General features: G+C 37.1%; 1 protein-coding gene across 5 annotated transcripts in view; it reads right to left on the bottom strand.

The window, feature by feature from the left end:
* The window catches only part of CCDC141 (coiled-coil domain containing 141), a 205,962-nt gene that overhangs the window by 20,717 nt on the left and 164,876 nt on the right, over positions 1 to 20,369 (bottom strand). For all 5 annotated transcript variants that reach the window (XM_058712700.1, XM_058712703.1, XM_058712704.1 and 2 more), the window contains 7 exons: positions 20,163 to 20,351; positions 18,468 to 18,647; positions 16,614 to 16,763; positions 6,650 to 6,790; positions 5,683 to 5,877; positions 4,126 to 4,309; positions 1,453 to 1,565 (listed from right to left, as the gene is read on the bottom strand). In XM_058712700.1, coding sequence (XP_058568683.1) covers positions 1,453 to 1,565; positions 4,126 to 4,309; positions 5,683 to 5,877; positions 6,650 to 6,790; positions 16,614 to 16,763; positions 18,468 to 18,647; positions 20,163 to 20,351 — 1,152 coding nt within the window. The remainder of the gene's footprint in view (positions 1 to 1,452; positions 1,566 to 4,125; positions 4,310 to 5,682; positions 5,878 to 6,649; positions 6,791 to 16,613; positions 16,764 to 18,467; positions 18,648 to 20,162; positions 20,352 to 20,369) is intronic.

Raw genomic sequence — 20,369 nt, 5'->3', positions numbered from 1 at the left:
GCACCTCACTTGAAGAAGTACAACAGAAATGGGAGGGATGTTGTAGATAGTAAAGAGCAAAGAGTCAGGGGAAGTAGCAGTTTTCAAGCTGTGTCCTGGAAGTCAAGAGAAGAAACAGATCCTCGGAGGGTTGGATGGAGGTGGGGAGGAAATGATCATTGTTTAAAAAGATAATATAAGACCCATGGCACATTCATACATTATTGATGGCATTAAAATTCTAAAATATTTGTGGAATTTAATTTAACGTATGTATATTAGGAACATTAACAATTTTGTACTCATTTACCCAAATCTGCCCTGGAGAGCTTATGTGTAGGTAACAATACAAGAGAAAAAAAAAATCTTTATGCACGAAGATGTTCATTGCAGTGTTAATTAAATGGTAAAATAAAAAAAGAAAAAAAGTTGAAAATCTGTTTCTTAAAGAAAAAAGATAATTTGGTCATCCACTCAGTTAAAAGATAAGCAAACTATTCTGAATGGACTGAGTACTCAAATTTATGATGTGGAAATTCATACAGAAAAAAAAAAGGTTGCTAGAAATAGAATTCTGCTCTGAACTGCAAGAGCACCATTATGTCTCCATATCAACAATAATCACAATAACCATGGGTGTCTTCACATTCAATCCTCAGGGTTACTCTGTGATTAGGATCCCCTATTTCCTCCATGTTATAGATCAAGAAACTGAGACTCAAAGAGATGAAGTAACTTGCCCCAAATCACAAATCCAGTTATTTGGAGAATTGGTATTCTGAGGCAGCTGTATTTTACTCTACGGCTTGTGCTCTTAATTACCTTGTCATTCTCTACATCTTAAGTAACTAGTTCTTTCAGCCAGTTGTTAAAATAGTACTAATGAAGCTAGTTTTCATAAAATACAGACAAAACAATATATGCATTTCTCTCTCATAACTGGATTTTTGCCTAGGGATTAGACATCAACATATTTTCTATTTTTTATTCCATCAGCTTATTACTTCATGAAAGATGCTAATGATTAGTTCAATACTTCCATGAAGCTAAATGTTCAATGAATCTAATACGTGAAGATTTAGTTTTATTTTCTCCGGGGCCACAATTTGGAAGGAAAAAGAACCCTTACATTTATTATCTGGGAATGAAAGTATAAGGCTACTTAATACAGACTTTACTTTGATTTTAATGGCATACATTTATCCTTTAGGATGTGATCCATGAAAATGTAAATGAGACACCTTAATTGTGTTTAGCCCTCATTCCCAGCAATATTTTTCTCTGCAGTGATGGAAAAGAAACAGAATTAATTATCAGAAACACCCAGATAATTATGTTAGAAAGCTATGAAACAAATGTGCACATTATGTCCCTTGAGAATTTCCATTAGAACATCTTTGGACCAGAAGACACTTATCAACACATTTTTATTTATATCACTTGAAAATACATACTCTGGAAAGAAGAAATTACCTTCAGCTTTTCTTCAAGCTCTGTGAGAGAGATGCATAATTCAGTGATAGATTCAAGAACCTCTTTGTGTTTTGCCACTATTTTCTCAGCATATTTCTGCCCTTCTTCAAAACCTGGTGAGGAGAAGGGACAAAAGACAACAAACAAAACAAAACAAAACAACTATTTTTTGAGGTCAAATCCTTAGCAGAAAACAAACAAACAAACAAACAAACTCTGCTAGGGTGTTAATTCATTTCCCCAGTATCTGGTGTAAAGGCTGGTAGATAGTAAGTGCTTAATAAATACTTGTTGAATAGATAAATAAATGAATGAAGGCATGAAAAACAGGTACCCTAGGAAAATGGTTACAAATCTGTTGTACCACATCACTTTCATGTAGCCTAAACCATGTTGCTTTGTTAATATTCTTAAAGCTCCACTCTAATCCATTTTCTCCTGTTTTTGAACATTCAATCATTCTTTATTCATGGATTCAAAGCCCTCCATAATATAGTTTCAAGGTGCTTCTCCCAAACGTATGCCACCCTAGTTCCCTCACACATTTAGTTCTGGTCAAACTGAACCAGCAACTCTCCCCCTGCGAATCCCCATAGCCAGAGTATTCTTTCCTATACCAAGAATACCCTTCCCCCACTCTCTGCTGTCAAAACCCTATGTACTCTTCAAGATCTACTTCAAATAGCAATATCTCTGAAATGTTCTTAATCTTTGCCTGCCTAGATTTTTTTTCTCTCTACCTGAATAACAATAAAAATAGCTACCATGTAGTGAGTGTTCATTGTTTGACTATGGCTAAACGTTGTATTTTATTTATTTATTTATTTATTTATTTATTTATTTATTCATTCATTCATTTACCATTTCAACCATTTTTAAGTGTGCAGTACAGTGGCATTGAATACATTCTCATTGTTGTGCAGCCATCAACACTATCCATCTCCACAACTTTTTCATCTTCCCAAACTGAAACTCTGTACCCATTAAAAAATAGTTCCATTTCTCTCTGCCCCTAACTCCTGGTAACCACTACTCTACTTTCTATCTCTTAAATCTGACTACTCTGGGTCCCTGCTGTAAGTGGAATCATATAATATTTGTCTTTTTGTGTTTGGCTTCTTTCACTTAGCATTATGTCTTTAAGGCTCATCCCTGTTGTTAACAGGTTATGGCTAAGCACTTTATACGCATTAATGTAATTCTCCTTGGATTCTCTAGGTTCTATCGCATTTTACAAATGACGAAACTGAGACTCAAAGAGTCTCAGGTTACCCAGACAATCATTGCAGGAGCAGGGATTTGAAACCAGGATTACAGACTCCATGGCTTAGACTAAGCTGTATTCCACGTTGTTATGAGCTGAACTGTGTCTCCTCCGGAATTCGTAAATTGAAGCCTCAACCTCCAGTATCTCAGAATGTTACCACATTTGGAGATAAGGTCCTTCAAGAGGTGATTAAGTAAAAATGAGGCCATTAGGACGGGCCCTAATCCAATATGACTGGATCCCTCCCACAAAAGATGAGGGAGAGACACCAATGCGAGCCTGTGCACAGAGGAATGCCTGTATGAAAAGGCAGCAAGAACTCAGCCTGCCGCCAGCCAAGGAAAGAAGCTTCAGGCAACACCAATCCTGTCAGCACCTCAACCTTGTGATCTTGGACTTCCAGCCTCCAGAACTGTGAGGAAATGAATTTCTGTTGTTTCAGCTGCCCAGTCTATGGTATCTTGTGATGTTAACCCTAGCAAACCAATACTCACTTTTCATACCTTTCTTACTGCATTAACCATAACATGACTTCTAGGCCTAGGTTGTGGATTCTCAAATGAAGAAACTAAGTTTTATTTGTCTTTAAATCAATCACACCTCTCCATAGATAATAGGTATTCAAATTTTTTTAGATAAATTTATTTGCATTAAAATTCTGGGTCCAATGATGTTTGGGTAGCCTGTAAGAGTTAAAATAATATTCCTAAAGCATCTTACTCGATGAAAATTTTGAAAATTGCATAGCTTTCATACTGAGCAGATGAAGATTCATGACATTCATTTATTTATACAAGGTATTTACTCAATGATTCATTTATTCACCAAATATTTGTGAAGTACTTAGTACATACCACAAAGCAGTAAACTAACAGGCAAAATCCCTTCTCTCATGGAGCTTACAGTCTGGTGTAAAAGCCAGGCAATAGACAAATAACTATACAATTTGTCAGGTGATGATAAGGGCCAGGAATGCAGACAAAGCAGGATGCAGGATGATGAATAATGGGAGGGGGATTTAACTTGTCTTGGTCTTTGTGAGTAGTTAGTGTGTTTGGAAACTGAATAGAATATAGTGGATAAAATACACTGGAATAAGCGGAGCATTGTTCTGGTTTTATTACCCTGGGGATGAGCGACAGGAATAGGGGAGAAAAGAACACAGAGAAGGAGGGTTTACACAAGATAGTGAAAATCCAAAGGCCTCCTCTCCTGCAGGCAGAAGTTACCTCCTATTTTCCCTCCTGCTTACTTTTATAGAGATGGGCTCTTATCTTGAGTCTCTTCCCCCAAGTAGTTGCTACAGTGCGGACCCTGAAGGCCTGCCATGCTCTGCTTTCTGCTGGATTAGGTGGCTATAGATTTGTTCAATGGCAAATTGCTGGATATTTTTAAAAAGACCTCACCATATAAGCGCTGGGCTAGGTCACTGATCTCCTGAATCCTTTCTTCTTGCTGAGGCACTGAGGGCATGATATACTTAGTGAACTGCTGGTGGAGAATTTCCACAGCTTCCTTTGTCTTGCACTCTGTAGAGTATTTTCCAACTCTTACAACTGTGGCACTTGCGTCTTCATACCAAAAGTGACACTAAATCAAAATGGGATAAAGTATAGATTAAGGAGACACCATCCTTCTAAAGTTCTTCATTTTGACCACTGAAGTATCAAATTTCAAATCCCTCAAACTTTATAATCACATTAGTTTGAACTTTCTAAGTTATAATAAAGAAAATATCAAAATATGATCATATGATTTTGCACTAGGGTATTAGAGTCAGTTAAGAAAATAAAGGTATAGAAGTTCATTTGATTTTCCTGCCTTCTTAGATTTACCTAAAATAGAATTCCTAAGAACATTATACACTTACAAGAACATGCAGTAAAAAAAGTGTATAGCACTAAAAATAATTCAAATCTCAGCTAAAAGAAAAGAAAAAAGCCCAAACATACAAAATCTAGTCTAATTGACTGAAATAATTAACAATACATGGATAAAGTATTGCCTGACTAACACTCTAATAAATAAATTCTCTTTTAAGAATGAGATCTAGTTTATCAATTAAGGAAGTATCATCTAAAGAATAGCATTTGACTTTTTTTTTAATAGAAGATACTCATGTAATATTTTCAAAATACAGTGGAGAACTGAGACAGTTTCTCACAAAAAATACTAAATAACTGTGATGGAAGGAATGTGTCTGACCAAGGCCGGAGCAATTATGATGAGCAAGAAATAGAAGCACATGACTCTGTTAAGAGCTGCCTTTAAATAAGTGCCAGAGAGCTACAGCAAACCTATACATCAGATAGAGAAGAATGATCACCCTCATTCTCCTTAGCATGGTGTTACATCTAAACACTGCTGCATCAGTGGTAAAGAGAGACACGTTTTGTCTCACAGAAAAATGGGCTTCAAAGAACCTCAAGTGCGGAATTTCTTCAATATTAAGTGTGCAAATAATAATTTTAACTTGTCAAATTTTGTACAGTGTATGGGCACTCTACCATTTATCCTCTTGACAAAAGCAAAAATAACGCCAATAACAATCTTTTTACCTAAAAAATCCCAGTATCACTTTTCTTTCTAAACATTTTCAAATTCTGTGAAATAAGTAAGTCATTTTGAGTATTTTAAAAAGCAGTGAACATAATTCCATGATGGTTAAACATCTTGAGTTGATGGGGTCATGTGGAAATGGGAAACTCTTATATGTTGCTGGTAAGAGAAAATTAGTAAAATGTTTCCAAAGAACATTTGGACAATACAATCAAAACCTTGTAACATTCATTCCCTTTGGTCTAGCAATTCTACTTTAAGAAATTATCCTAGGAAAATAATCATGAAAAGGAGGAGATGTATAGATTTCATGACAATAACATCTAAAGCAGCATTGTTTTAAAGTAGCAGAGTAATTTTATAAAACAACATTACATATGGATATCATTACAACAAGAAGATACCTCTTCTATCATTTCCTGGAGATGTTCGGTCAAGTCCAAATTCATCTTGTAATCTGTCACAACTTTTTCAAACTCATCCACATGTTTTTGCAAATCTTTCATGGTTTCCAAAAGGACATTCACTTTATTATTTGGATAATTTAAGAGAGAATAAGAAGTTTTATTCTCAACTTTTCCCATTTTCATTTTCAAAGCCTGTGCAAAAAAAAACCCAGCTTTTAAAATAATACTCAATTTTTATTTATGAGGCTAGATAGTGATTATATAATAAGAGAAAAACTTGGAGAAATTTTTGCAGCTTTCTCCGTTATATAATATTAAAATAATAATTATCACGAATGTATTTTGGAAAGAATGGGTTTTCTTCCACATATTTTATTGATCCAGTATTTATATCATGTAGAAAATTCACTATGTACCAGGTTCTATTCCAGATTTCGAGAATGATACTATGATTAAAAAAGACAACGATCATAAAATAAAATATTTTATTGTCTTCAATAAGCTCACTGTTTCCTGGGAAAGGTATTCAAATAATCTAGCCAGGGGTTCTAGGAGCAGTGGAGGAGGTTCCTGACATTGGCAGGTGCAAGAAAGGAAAAGGGGTGTACAAAAGGTGTAGACATGCATGTGTGTGCACGTGCGTGTGCACGTGTGTGTGTGTGTGTGTGTGTGCGCTGTGGGGAAGAATGGAAGCAGAGAGGCTGGGTAAGTTTGGTACAATCCATTCCAGAGCTGCCTCTGGATAACTTAGATAAATTAACTTAAACAATTTACATGGGAACCCAATTGTCACAAAAGCAGAAAACTACCTTCTCAGTCCCAATGCTACAAAAAGGCCCAAAGATTAAGCATCTAGAATTAAAATGCAAAATGTTTTGCAGTAATTGTAGTAGTTCATGCACATGCGCACACACACACACACACACACACACACACAAATGCACCACCCACGCTTTCTCTTTACCTGTATTTTTTCAGCATACACATCAACTTGTTGAATTTGATATTTAAGAGCCTTCAGATTCCGAGCTTTTTCATTTTTCTTGGTGTAATTAAACTTCAAATTGTTGAATTTCTTTTTTATATCTCTGAATGACTCTTTGAGCTGTAGTTCAGTAAAAAGAAAGAGGTGATTTCCTTAAAATGAGGACACTAATATTGACTTGTAAAAAATAAAAAGTCTAAACACTTCAAGATATTGATAATCTTCAAAATGTATTCAGTGATTTTGCAATAGGAAACAAGTCTGGTATATGCGAAATTAAACATATCCCCAAAATATAAGTAAGCATAAATTGTTCTTTGTACTTCTTGATTTGTAATTTATAATTAGATTTATAAGTATAGAATATCCTTTGGCCTCCAAACAAGACAATTTTTAACACACCATAGATTTTCAACAACTCAAATTTTCTTATTTGTATTGATTTGACATCAAGTGCCCCCATTCATTCCATTCTCAGTGCGCTAGCATTTGCCCCAGATCCTTTTACCTCCAGAGACTCTGTCTTTTTTTTTTTAATGTTTATTTGTTTATTTTTGAGAGAGTGAGCACAAGCAGGGGAGTGGCAGAGAGAGAGGGCGAGGCACAGAATCTGAAACAGACTCCAGGCTCTGAACTGTTAGCACAGAGCCTGGTGCGAGGCTTGAACTCCCCAACAGTGAGATCATGACCTGAGCCGAAGTCAGACACTTAACCGACTGAGACACCCGGGTGCCCCAAGGCACCCTTATGGCCATCAGGTATGAATTTATGAGGCTTCAACGAGCTGTTCCTGTTGAAGAGGTCAATGAAGAGTTGATATACAGACCACTGAGGACAATAGTGAGATGTAAGAGGAGACCCAATATGAGATTTAGTAGGAAAAGTACTTTATTTGTCCAAATCCAGTTTAAAAAAGTTATTTTTCATGAGCAGTTTCCAGAAGAGATTTCCTTATTAGGTATAGGCCACTAACTTCAGATGTCTTTCCAATCCAAAGTAAAGTGACAGTGTCACCACTGATGGCAATGCTAACCTGTGTATAAACCAAGCATAGGGCTATGAACTGAGACTAGGGCATGCATCATGACAGCCCGGAGAACACACAGGTCACCTTTACCAGTGACCAAAGTTCTAGCAGCCCATTCCATTAAACACACCACTTTCTGTGCCCTTCTCCATATTCAAGAAAGATAAACATATTGACAGGTTCTTTATATTATCAGCAAGGGGAAGTAAAGAGAAAGCATAAACCTTCTTAGATTATAGGGAAGTATTTAACAGCAAAAAATGAACAATGTCATGGTTGATAAATCTGAGCAATGATAAGAAAAGTCAGAAGCATATTAAAATTCTTTTCAATGGCAGCAAATAAATTATTTGGAAGGGAATAAGAGCTGTGTACATGCAGATTCTAGACTTGTAATGCATAAAAAAATATATCTGCCCTAAAAAAATATTTCTTTTCTCAAAATGCTTACTTCAAATTCTGCATATTATAAAAACAGAACCTTGACTTTATCTTTACCATTTCTTGGAGACAATTATCTAGAAAGGCCCTGGCAGACTTGCATGCATGGAAATTATTATGCTGATGCAATTTTTGCACCTGACACACCTATACCTAATCGGTGTTGTTTATTTTATATGGTAAATGAAATTGTTGAAGACGAGTTTTAAGCTACCAATTAAGCCAAGCACAGAGACCATATTAAACATTGAAACTGATAAATCAGTAACATTCTGAAGAGGTGGAAAGAACTATAGTTTCAAAATTTGAAAACTATTTCTCTATTCGAACTCAGGAAAATATTTGAGAATATCATATTTCTGCTGCTATACTTATGAAATAACCAATAAATATTTAACTTCTTTGACATTCAGTGTTTTAATCTGCACATGTTTGATTTTAGTGGGGGAAAAACAAATGGGATTAAAATACAAAGGGACTACATCCTGCATTATTCACATAGAGCTTTGGCAGGAACTTTTTCCCCAAAGTCACAATCAGCAACTATCTGAGGAAACCACAGATTCTTGTATTAAAAAAGATGGTCTCAATAAAGAGTTATTATTTAATGGGTACAGAATTTCTATTTGAGATGATGAAAAAGTTCTGGAAATGGAGAGTGGTAATGGTAGTATAACAGTGTGAAAATACTTAATATCATTAACCTGTACCCTTAAAATGGCTAAGGTAGTAAATTTTATGTTACATGTATTTTACCACAATTTAAAACATAATTTTTATCTTTAATAAAAATAAACATAAGAAAAGAAGAAAGAACAGGGAAAATATATGTCCTGTCACTAACATGTATCCATTGGATAATAAAATGTTATATTCTTTTTTTCTCTTATTGGAACATGATATATATTATACACTTCAGTCGAGAGAAAGGAAGAAGGGTTCTGTCATCAATCTGATAATCATTGGATTACATCGGATTGTTTAAATGGGAAAGATCAACATCTATTTGAAAACTATGTGATGAATGGAGAAAGGCTGAGCCTTAGCACTGTAATTCTAAACCATGAAATTTTAAATCTACTTTGGATCAAAAAATTTAAGACTGGTAAATGATGAGCACAATTTTATTTCTGTTTCTTCAGAATGTATGCACTTCCACTGAAGATGATTTATAAGACCAAAGAATGCTCATGGCACTATGGGTATGTGAAACGGACTCAGCTTCTTTCTGACACATGAGCTCCTCTGACAAAGTTGCTGGCACTTTTTCCTTTTGGTCCCACCAGAAATGCAGTTTAAATCTTGTACCTTTCCCAGATCAAATTTCAGACTATTGCAGATACAAGCGGAGGCAACATGAACAAACTGCCTTTAGCAACTAGATTTTCAGAAAAATCTAATCGTGCCTAAATTTCTTACCTAAATGTTCCAACATGAAAACTTAACTTCCCATCTAATCTCCATATAACTTGTCATATTTTTAAAGAAACTGAGTGCCATGGTCGCTTGGCTATGGGATCATTGTTCCTGCAGCTGTTTCTAACTTTAGTTAGCTTGTCAACAATGGGGAATGGTGAAAATGGCCAAGACAACTGCTAAACAGGAGGACATAAGCAGGAAAGAACACCCAAAGCTGGACGGGAGAGTTTACCCTATTAGAAAATTTTTAATGTTGTTATAATCCACATTAACAACATTTTCTAAAAGTCTTTAAAACACCAGGAGCATTTTCTTTTTCTAATGAATAATGTGATTTTCCAATCTATCTACTTGTTCAGCTCCTCCATATTTGTTATGGAATATGCAGACTAAGTTAATAGAGGTATAATTAGGAAAAAAAGTATTAAGACTTTGAAATTGTGGTTCTTCTGGGGGCACCTGGGTGGCTCAGTCGGTTAAGTGGTTAAGTGTCCGACTTCAGCTCAGGTCATGATCTCACGGCTTGTGGGTTCGAGCCCTGCATCAGGCTCTGTGCTGACAGTTCAGCACAGCTTCAGATTCTGTGTCTCCCCCTCTCTCTGCCCCTCCCCCCACTTGCACTCTGTGTGTGTGTGTGTGTGTGTGTGTTCTCTCTCTCTCTCTCTCTCAAAAATAAATGAACATTAAAAAAATTTTTTTAATTGTAGTTCTTTTGAAACTAGCAGAATGAACATCGTCACAAGATTTCCCAGGGAGCAGTAAGCCTCTCTCAGGGTTAGGAATGAACAAAGCTTCCTTGAGAAGAAGCAGAAGCAAAAGGGGCTGATGACAACCAGGCTGGCTTGCTATTCTTAGTCTTGACGAAGCTGGTCAAGGCTGCTTTGGCAGAAGAATGTATTATTGTGAGTCTGGTGCTGGCAAGGCCAATTTATGTGAGGGAAATGGGATATTTTAAAACTAAGGAAACACATTAAAGACAAAAGCCTTTCATTGGAACTATGGCACAGGTTTGGCCAGAATCAAAAATACAAAATCAACAGTCCATTTCTCTTAAGGTCCACTTCATGAGCTTCATTTCTTGCCCATCCTTTTGCCCATTTTAGAAAAAAGCTTTCTGGTGCTCATTTTGAGTAACAGAGGCTTCACAGTTATTATGGCCCAGGGATGCTTGCATTTGAAATGAAAGGACCCAAAGTTTCATAATTCAACCTGAATGATTTGCTACAATTATTATGGGTAGAATATTAAGCCTAAGTCCTGGAGAGATTTTGGGACAAGGCTCCCTTGGCCTCCTTCTGCTTGACAACTGCACCATTGCCTGCTGTGCTCAGGGCCAGGACTGTAGCAGCAGAAGTGGGGCAGCTTGGACAGAGAAGATGGGTGCTCCATTTGACACTGGACGTGGCAGCATGTCTCAGTAATGGCTATTTTACAAACTCTGCCAAGTTCACTGTCTTCGTAATAATATATTTGTTTTATTTTCTGGACATGAAAACTATGATTTGATTTGATTTGATTTGATTTGATTTGATTTGATTTTTTGGGGGGTACAAGTGAGCAAAGGGCAGAGAATGAGAGAGAAAGAGAGAGAAGCAAGACTCATGTTCACCCAAAGTGGAACTCAAGCTGACCCGATGAGGGACTTGAACCCACGAACTGCGAGATCATGACCTGAGCCAAAGTCAGATGCTTAACCGACCAAGCCACCCAGGCGCCCAAAAACTATGATTTTAAACTTCAACTCTCTATATTCTTCAGGAAAAAGAGTCACTTTGCAGATGTTAAACACCAAACTTCTAACACATTTTATGCCTATGGGATGGGCATTTTCAGAACAAATTATAATCTTTCTTATTCTCTTATACATACCCTCTGAATGGACCCACAGTGTGGCCTGGTCACGACTCATTGTGACTTGAAGTCCCATGGGCTTTAATTCACTCTGGACTCCATGTTTCCTGAGGACTGTTGCAGTCTTGTGGTCCAGTACATAGTAGCCACATTGGTGATATGTGTTGAATGATGATAGTTTAGTTTTTTCTTAAAATCACTAGTGAGGGCTATCAGTCTGAAATACCTTTACTATACCACAATGCTGCCCCATTGCATGTTTTCCGCATCCATGCATTCTTTTTCTGCTTCTTGTCCTGCCAGTGGGTGACTCTCCATGGTCATTTTGTCAATCAATAGCAAAGTGCTATACAATGTCAGGAAGTCTGATTTTATTAGTTGGATATGTGTCTCTCCCTCGATTCTAATTTACTGCTTCTAATCTGCCTTCTATCCCTGGAACTCAGATGACCAACTCACCCAAATTGACATAAAAATGTGTGTAAGTGGAACATGAGACTCTGACATATGGAATATACTATATGTGCACTAAGTCTTTTTTCTGCTACCTTCCTGATGTTGCTGCAGTATAAAAATTTCTGGCTAAAAAAATAAAATTATATGAAAGCTTCTGTTGGCAAAACTTATTTTGGAAGAATGGACACCAACCCAATTCTGTCATTGCTATTTTTTTCAGCAAGGTAGTTGTTTGTGACCCATATATAGACTCCAGTTACAAATTTCCATGAACATTATGTAAATGTAAAAGTAATTTTTTTGGTCAAGTTGCAGGTAGAAAACATGCTCAATATTAACGTATTACATTTCTAAATGAAGATGTGTAAATGAATGAGTAACTAATAGTGTTCCATCACATATTACCACAGAGAGTGTCTGTAAATGCCTTGTGTATTAACAGCTTATTTATGTTGCCAGGCAAGAAAATATATAGTGAAATTCAACATTCATGCATACAAATGTATCTTTGGGTAAAATGAATGAAAAAAATAACTCCCCAAAATCTGGCAGTCTGAAGGCTGTGAAGGTAGATGTGGAGAAAATGAGATTTTACAATTTCCTATGTCTTACATAGTGTATGAAATTAGACAATGAGAATATTTTACCCAAAGATAATCAAGGCGCAAAACCATGGTTCTTTATCTTTACAGAATATCATATCACATTAAAAAAAATCATATTTAGAACAGCCCACTTCATTTTGCCTTGAGGTACTGAGTCCTCTTCTGAGGGCCTTTAGTGCAGTTATAACCATGTAAGTTAGTTAGGGCATCATCAAAGGAACTGTGCTATTAGCATCAGCATATAAACAGCTTGTAACAGATACGTCGTAAAATAAGGCTAGAAGAGGAAAACACAGAAAAAGGATCCGTGGAACATTAGACCATGCAGTAGTTGAATGGGCTAAAACAGGAACGAGTAATGAACTCTGAGATTAGCAAGTGACAGTGTGTCAGTGCCCAATAAATGTCAATGCCCAATAAATGAGCTTTTGGCCCAAAGCTGACTCCTTAACACAACATGAACAGAAACTCTGCAGTTTGGTAGCATACTGCTCAAGTGAAAATCTTACACACCTCAGTTTTCTCATCTTAAAAATGAAGATGTCAAAGTAGAGATCTTTCAAAATCTATTTCAACTCAGCATCTGTGAACTTCCAAGAAGCACTTTAAGCACATTAGAAGCAAAACAATGTGTTTTCCAGTCAACTTAAAAAATCAAATGTAATGTTTGGTTTAGTTCCCTAGTGGGGTGTCTGACTTCATTTTTTTATACCAAAAAGTAGTGTAAACTATTGCTTTTAATTTTATATAATGTTTCAAGTACGTACACCAAATATTAATAACTATAATATAATAAAAATGTGTAGGGGTGCCTGGGTGGCTCAGGCAGTTGAGCATCCGACTTCAGCTCAGGTCATAATCTTGTAGTTCTGACTTTGAGACCTACGTTGGGCTCTGCGCTGACAGCAGGGAACCTGGAGCCTGCTCCAGATTCTGTCTCTCTCTCTCTCTCTCTCTCTCTCTCTCTCTCTGCCCCTCCCCCATTTGTGCTCTTTCTCCCTCTCTCTCAAAAATAAATAACTAAAGCATTAAAAAAATTTCTAAGTGTATAAATATTTTCACCACTTGGAATCACCCATCTGCACTTTGATCTTCACAATAAAACTAGAGCATACATACATTTATTTTACCAAACTGTACTGAAAATATTCCTTCTGCTTATTTTCCCATTAGGCTTATGGTCGGAAATTCCAGGATGTGGATGCTAAACTGTGACATGCCTACTACATTTCTATAAGAAGGAAAGAAGAAATAGATCAAAGATTTTCAAAGATCTTTTAAATGTGAAATTGTAACTTAAATCAAAGATTAGTTGGATACGAAGTAGAAGCAAATGGGAAGACTAGTTCTCTTAATGTTTAAGATCATGTTAAAGTGTTATCTGATTCCTAAAGCAAACCCACATGTATCTGGTTGCTCATTCCTGTTACGGTACAGACAATCCTGGGGTGTCCCTACTGTGACTACAAGGTACATCTGTCATCCTGGCTAGCTGGCTCCCAGCAGAGGCACATCACGAGGCAGCCTGTAAATAGAACCACTGTGGGAAGGGCCTGAACAGGGGGACCGAGCTCCATAAATGCCACAGCACTTCAGGAAGATGGAAACAGCCATAGGGAGCTAGGAATAAGACTTAGCCTCCTCCACTTGTGGCTTCAGTTAGTCTAGAGCTGAACATCCCTGCAGGGAGAGAGATTTTTGGCAAAACAAAAGTTTACCAAAGAAGAAGAAGAAGGAGGAGGAGGAAGAGGAGGGGAAAGGGGCAGGGGATAGGGTGGAAGAGGAGGAGGAGGACAATGGGAAGAAAGAAGATAACTTTGGAGAAAATGTGTAAATTGAGGCTAACAGAATGTTAGAGAAGCTTTACCGCTTCCTTTTCCTGTACCTACTTTTGTAATGGACTTGTGACTAACGGACTCAGAAACATTTTACTCTAAATGGAGATAAATCTGGAATTACATAGTACCTTGTCTTCTGCTGTCAGTTCTCAGTCAAAAATCAGGACCCCTTGGCACAAAGACACTCAGATCAATGGAACAGAATAGAGAACACAGAAATGGACCCACAAACATACGGCCAACTAATCTTTGACAAAGCAGGAAAGAATATCCAATGGAATAAACACAGTCTCTTCAGCAAGTGGTGGTGGGAAAACTGGACAGCAACATGCAGAAGAATGAACCTGGACCGCTTTCTTACACCATACACAAAAACAAACTCAAAATGGGTGAAAGACCTAAATGTAAGACAGGAAGCCATCAAAATCCTCAAGGAGAAAGCAGACAAAAACCTCTTTGATCTTGGCTGCAGCAACTTCTTACTCAACACCATCTCTGGAGGCAAGGGAAACAAAAGCAAAAATGAACTATTGGGACCTCATCAAAATAAAAAGCTTCTGCACAGTGAAGGAAACAATCAGCAAAACTAAAAGGCAACTGACAGAATAGGAGAGGATATTTGCAAATGACATATCAGACAAAGGGTTAGTATCCAAAATCTATAAAGAGCTTCTCAAACTCAACACCGAAAAAACAAACAATCCAATGAAGAAATGGGCAAAAGACATGAACAGACACTTCTCCAAAGAAGACATCGAGATGGCCAACCGACACATGAAAAAATGCTCAACATCACTCATCACCAGGGAAATACAAATCAAAACCACAATGAGATACCACCTCACACTGTCAGAATGGCTAACATTAACAATTCAGGCAACAACAGATGTTGGCGATGATGTGGAGAAAGAGGATCTCTTTTGTACTGCTGGTGGTAATGCAAGCTGGTCCAGACACTCTGGAAAACAGTATGGAGGTTCCTCACAAAAATAAAAATAGAACTACCCTATGACCCAGCAATTGCACTACTAGGCATTTATCCAAGGAATACAGGTATGCTGTTTCAAAGGGGCACATGCACCCCCATGTTTATAGCAGCACTGTCAACAATAGCCAAAGTATGGAAAGAGCCCAAATGTCCATCAAAGGATGAATGGATAAAGAAGATGTGGTATATATATATATATATATATATATATATATATATATATATATATACACACACACACAATGGAGTATTACTTGGCAATCAAAAAGAATGAAATCTTGCCATTTGCAACTATGTGGATGGAACTAGAGGGTATTATGCTAAGCAAAATTAGTCAGTCAGAGAAAGACAAATATCATATGACTTCACTCATATGAGGACTTTAAGACACAGAACAGATGAACATAAGGGAAGAGAAGCAAAAATAATGTAACAACAGGGAGGGGGACAAAACATAAGAGACTCATAAATATGGAGAACAAACTGAGGGTTACTGGAGGGGTTGTGGGAGGGGGGATGGGCTAAATGGGTAAGGGGCATTAAGGAATCTACTCCTGAAATCACTGTTACACTATATGTTAACTAATTTGGATGTAAATTAAAAAAAAATCAGGACCCTTGCCATCCTGATCTGTGTTTTTCCCCAAGGGTAGGTTTATTTAAATGGAAGTTTAACTAGGGGAAGGTGACTGTGACTCACTACATATTTGGGGGTTGGGTTTGGGTAGAATTGAGGAAGAGGAGGTAGAATTATGTGTTCGTGAGGGGGAGCACAGATGCAGAGGTTGACTTTCATGTTACTCTTTTTTTCTCTAGAAGTTGTTTTGCCAGTAGACTACTTCATTCGAGTAAACATGAAACCAGCCACTTGATTTTGGTGATAATACTTTGTAGCCTCTGAGGCAAAGAGCCTGTTCCCCTGGCCCTTGGCACCCCCTTCACTATGAGTCAATGGTGCTTAAATAGAATCTCAGCAGGTTGGAGCTGGCTGTCTGGAGACAGCATCACTCTTTCTATCCTGACAGGCTGTATCCATTCAAGCAAGCAACTGCTGTACAGCCTTGGGTGGGGATAAGGAAACAAACAAAAGGCCATAATGGTACATTCTAGGTTTTTCTATTCATTGACAACATACTGACTTGGGTGCTTGAAATTTACTCAAACTTTCAGAGCCCTGAGACTATTGCTTGGTAGATTAAAGGTCAACATTGAATAAATGGTCGCCTGATTGTGTGTGCATGGGTGCAGACACTTGAGCCACATGCTTTAGGTTCAGAGCAACTTCTGGCAATATCGCTGCTCACTCCCACCACCCCACCTCATTTATATTGTCCCTTGTGGTGCAGTACTCCAAGCAGCGGATCAGGGTCCGTTCATATTCCTCGGCTTTGGCACGCAAGTTCACACCATCCCCCTCAAGGACGTCCAGCTGCTGCTGCAGGTTCTTGGCAGAAATGTTAGAGCAGTTCTGAAAATGGAACGGAAGTGCAAGTGACAAAGGGAACGGGCAAAACAGCAATGAGACGGATGTGCTATTTACCTGCATTATGAAACTCATAGAGGACATTAAAAACTAGGTTCCTGGTTTACTTTACCTCAAGCATGTCTGAATATGCTGTAATGATTTCAGAAAGAAGCCAGACACCAACATGTCAGGGAAGGCAAACCATTGCATTTCCAGTCTTGAAACTTAAGTTTTGAAGATTTGCTCATCACACTCAAGTCTTCAAAGATGTCGTTTATTATAAGGTATAATTTTTACTTCAAAAGCATAAAATATGCATCGGAAAACTTCAGCTTCTGCACTATAATTTTCCTGTCAACTTGAACTTAACCTCAGATTCATTATGGAAGTGCACCAATCTCTGCTCAGCACAGAGGGCTGCTGAGGCCAAGGCAGACAAGAGTTAGAGAACAATTTATATTATTTGTGCAAAGTGAGACGTCTTACTTTTTTTTTGTAATATCTTTACTAATAAAATAAAACTCTTTAAAAAGAAAGTTCCTTCTTGGTAAAAACTGATTCTATTTTGTATTTCTGTCTTTTAGCTTAAAAAAATTATGTTCTTTGCATTCCATATAGTTTAATGGATATCTTAAATGAACTTTGAAATAAAATTGACCATTATGATTTATTAATGTTATACATATTGGATAGAAAAAACAATCTTTTCTCACTAAACTTAGGAATTTAGAAAGGGATTTTTTTTTAAATCAGAGTCCAATATATTATTTAGAAAAATTTGATCTGGAAATATTTTCTTCTCTTTTAGGCTCCTATGTTAATGTCAGTCCACTGGCATAAAGCATGTCCAATGACTGGTGCCCAAGCCTTCTGCAAAGCCAGGAGGCTCCTCCATTCTGAGTTTTCATGGCTTAAGCAGCTTCTCTGGGCCTCAGATGCTTCTTTTGTAAAATGAGTGTTGTGGGCTGGCTTATGTCTAGAATACCTTCCAGATCTGAAATGCTAAAGCAGCATTGGTCCAATCAAAATATAATCTGAGCCACATGAATAATTTAAAATTTTGTAGTAGTCATATTAAAAAGTAAGAAAGAAACAGGTGAAATTCATCTTGATAATGTGAATTGTTAGACCAAATATGTCCAAATATCATCATTTTAATATGTAACCAAATGTAGAAAATATTAATACAGTTTTTATACTAAGTCTTTGAAATCTAGTTAATTGTTGCTAAACTTCTGTCAGAAATACTTGATCTGTATTCAAATTTCATAGTTGATAACTTAAAATGTAGATTCACATACCCAAGCTGTTCCCAACATACATAAAAGTTTTCCCATAATTACACTGTCAGTTTAAAATTTTTAAATTAATTAAAAATAAATAAAATTAGAAGTTCAGTTCTTTCATTGCATTAGGCACATTTCAAAGGTGAAAAATTGACTGCCATATTAGACAACACAACTCTACAATTCTATTTTTAATTAGCATGAGAATAGGTGTATAAAACAAGACTTGTATAAACAGATTTTCTCCTTAAATATTTTTTCTTTTGTTATAGGTGGTAGACATTCACCACAAATAACTAGCCAGTGGCTTAATGTATTTTTTAACTTAACATGTACTAGGCCATCTGCCTGGTTTCATTGATATTATAACCCAACTCTCAGCTTTAGTTAGATATGAATGATGGTGTTCTAAGTTGCTTACAGGTCGCTGTACTGAAGAGATGATGTCCACTCCCAGGGAAAGGGCCAGTTTATGGAGCTGCTCAATATGTGCCTGCTTCTCCTGAGAGCGACTGAGCTGAACCTGGGCTTCGTGGCCATCCTCCAGCTCCTTTGGCTGTTCTAAAAACTCCATTTCTCTTGATTTGATGAGATGACCCAGCTGAAATTTAGGATGTTAACAATTAACATGGGTTTCATATTTTCAGGAAGACAGATTTTTTTTTTAAACAAAAAGCCTACTTCCTATAACCGATTTTACTACCTGGTCAAAATGTTGCCAAGCCCATCTATAATTACTAGTGTTATAGACAAATAAATGTTACAGGGCTTCAAACCAAGAGGGTAAAATTGAGGAACTAATACTACCAGTTCTGTTAAAGAAGGTCATAGCCTAAAACCTTTGCAAGATCTAGGCGTGTGATGCGAGTAAATTCAGAGGCTGTTTTAAAGGGATATCAACACATCTCCATTTTCTGTTAATAGAAACTAATAACGTGATGCCTGGGTGGCTTGTTTGGCTAAGCATCTGACTCTTGATTTGGGCTCAGGTCAAGATCTCACAGTTTGTGAGTTTGAGCCCCTCATCAGGCTCTACACTGACAATGCAGAGCCTGCCTGGGATTCTCTCTCTCTCCCTTTGTCTCTGCTGCTCCCTGCTGTCTCTCTCTCTCAAAAATAAATAAGTAAATATTTAAAAGAAAGTAGAAGCTAATAACTTGAACCTGTACTAAGCACTCCTTAATGTCAAGTACTTAAGATACAAAAAAAAACCCCAAAAAACACATGAATTTATTTTCTTTCCTCAGAGAGCTTACACTTGAAGGGAGAAAGTAATTAAGAATCAAGATACTAAAAATGACAGATGTGTGAGATAAACTATGAAAGTTCGGGGAATTTAGAAAAGATACAAATCACTCCAAGTAAGGTAGGCTTGTTGGAAGCAAAGATAGAGTTTAAATAGTAGAGAAGAGCAAAAAGGACCTGTCAGATAATAGCATCCTGAGAGTCAAGACTTGGAGTGAGGAAGGTGTGCATCATCTTTAAGGGACAAACAAAAGCTCAGTTTGGCTGGAATGTAAGGGAGGATAGAAGCTAGTGAGAAAAAGTTAAAGGCCAGATTGTGGAAAACTTCAGATACCAGAAAAAGCAACTTGGCCTTTATTACACAATAATTTATTTCTAATTTCATAGTTTAAAGTTTATTTCTTTATTTTGAGAACAAGTGCGAATCAGGGAGAGTCAGAGAGAGAGGGAAACAGAGAATCAGAAGTAGGCTCCATGCGCTGTCAGTGTGAGCCTGATGTGGAACTTGATCTCGTGAACCATGAGATCATGACCTAAGCTGAAATCAAGAGTTCACTGCTTAACTGACTGAGCCACTCAGGTGCCCTTCTAATTTCATAATTTAAAACTGAGGGTCTTGGGGCACCTGGTTAAGCATATGACTCTTGATTTTGGTTCAGGTCATGATATGACAGTCATGAGATCGAACCCCACCTTGGGCTCCATGCTGGGCATAGAACCTGCTTGAGATTCTCTCTCTCTGCCCGTTCCACTGCTCACTTGCTCTCTCTCTCTCTCTCTCTCTCTCTTTCTTTCTCTCAAATAAATAAATAAATAAATAATTAAAAAAAATAGAGCTGAGGGTCTTCCAGATATCCATGACAAGTCCTACCTTTTCCTTAACTTGATGGAATTGGACTACCTTGTACAGGATACCCTCATAATCTTGGATTCTCTCTTTCTGTTTTTGATGGAGGTGAATAAGCTCCTTCAGTTGTTGAGACTTCTCTTTCACAGGGGCTCCTTTGCCAGTTAACTCTTCTGATTCTTTTACAATGTATTGAACTTCAACGTTCAGTTGCTAAAGAAGTTGAAAGAA

The sequence above is a fragment of the Neofelis nebulosa genome, chromosome 2, assembly GCF_028018385.1.
Source record: "Neofelis nebulosa isolate mNeoNeb1 chromosome 2, mNeoNeb1.pri, whole genome shotgun sequence".
Lineage (NCBI taxonomy): Eukaryota > Metazoa > Chordata > Mammalia > Carnivora > Felidae > Neofelis > Neofelis nebulosa.
This window is presented reverse-complemented; position numbering and strand designations above follow the sequence as displayed.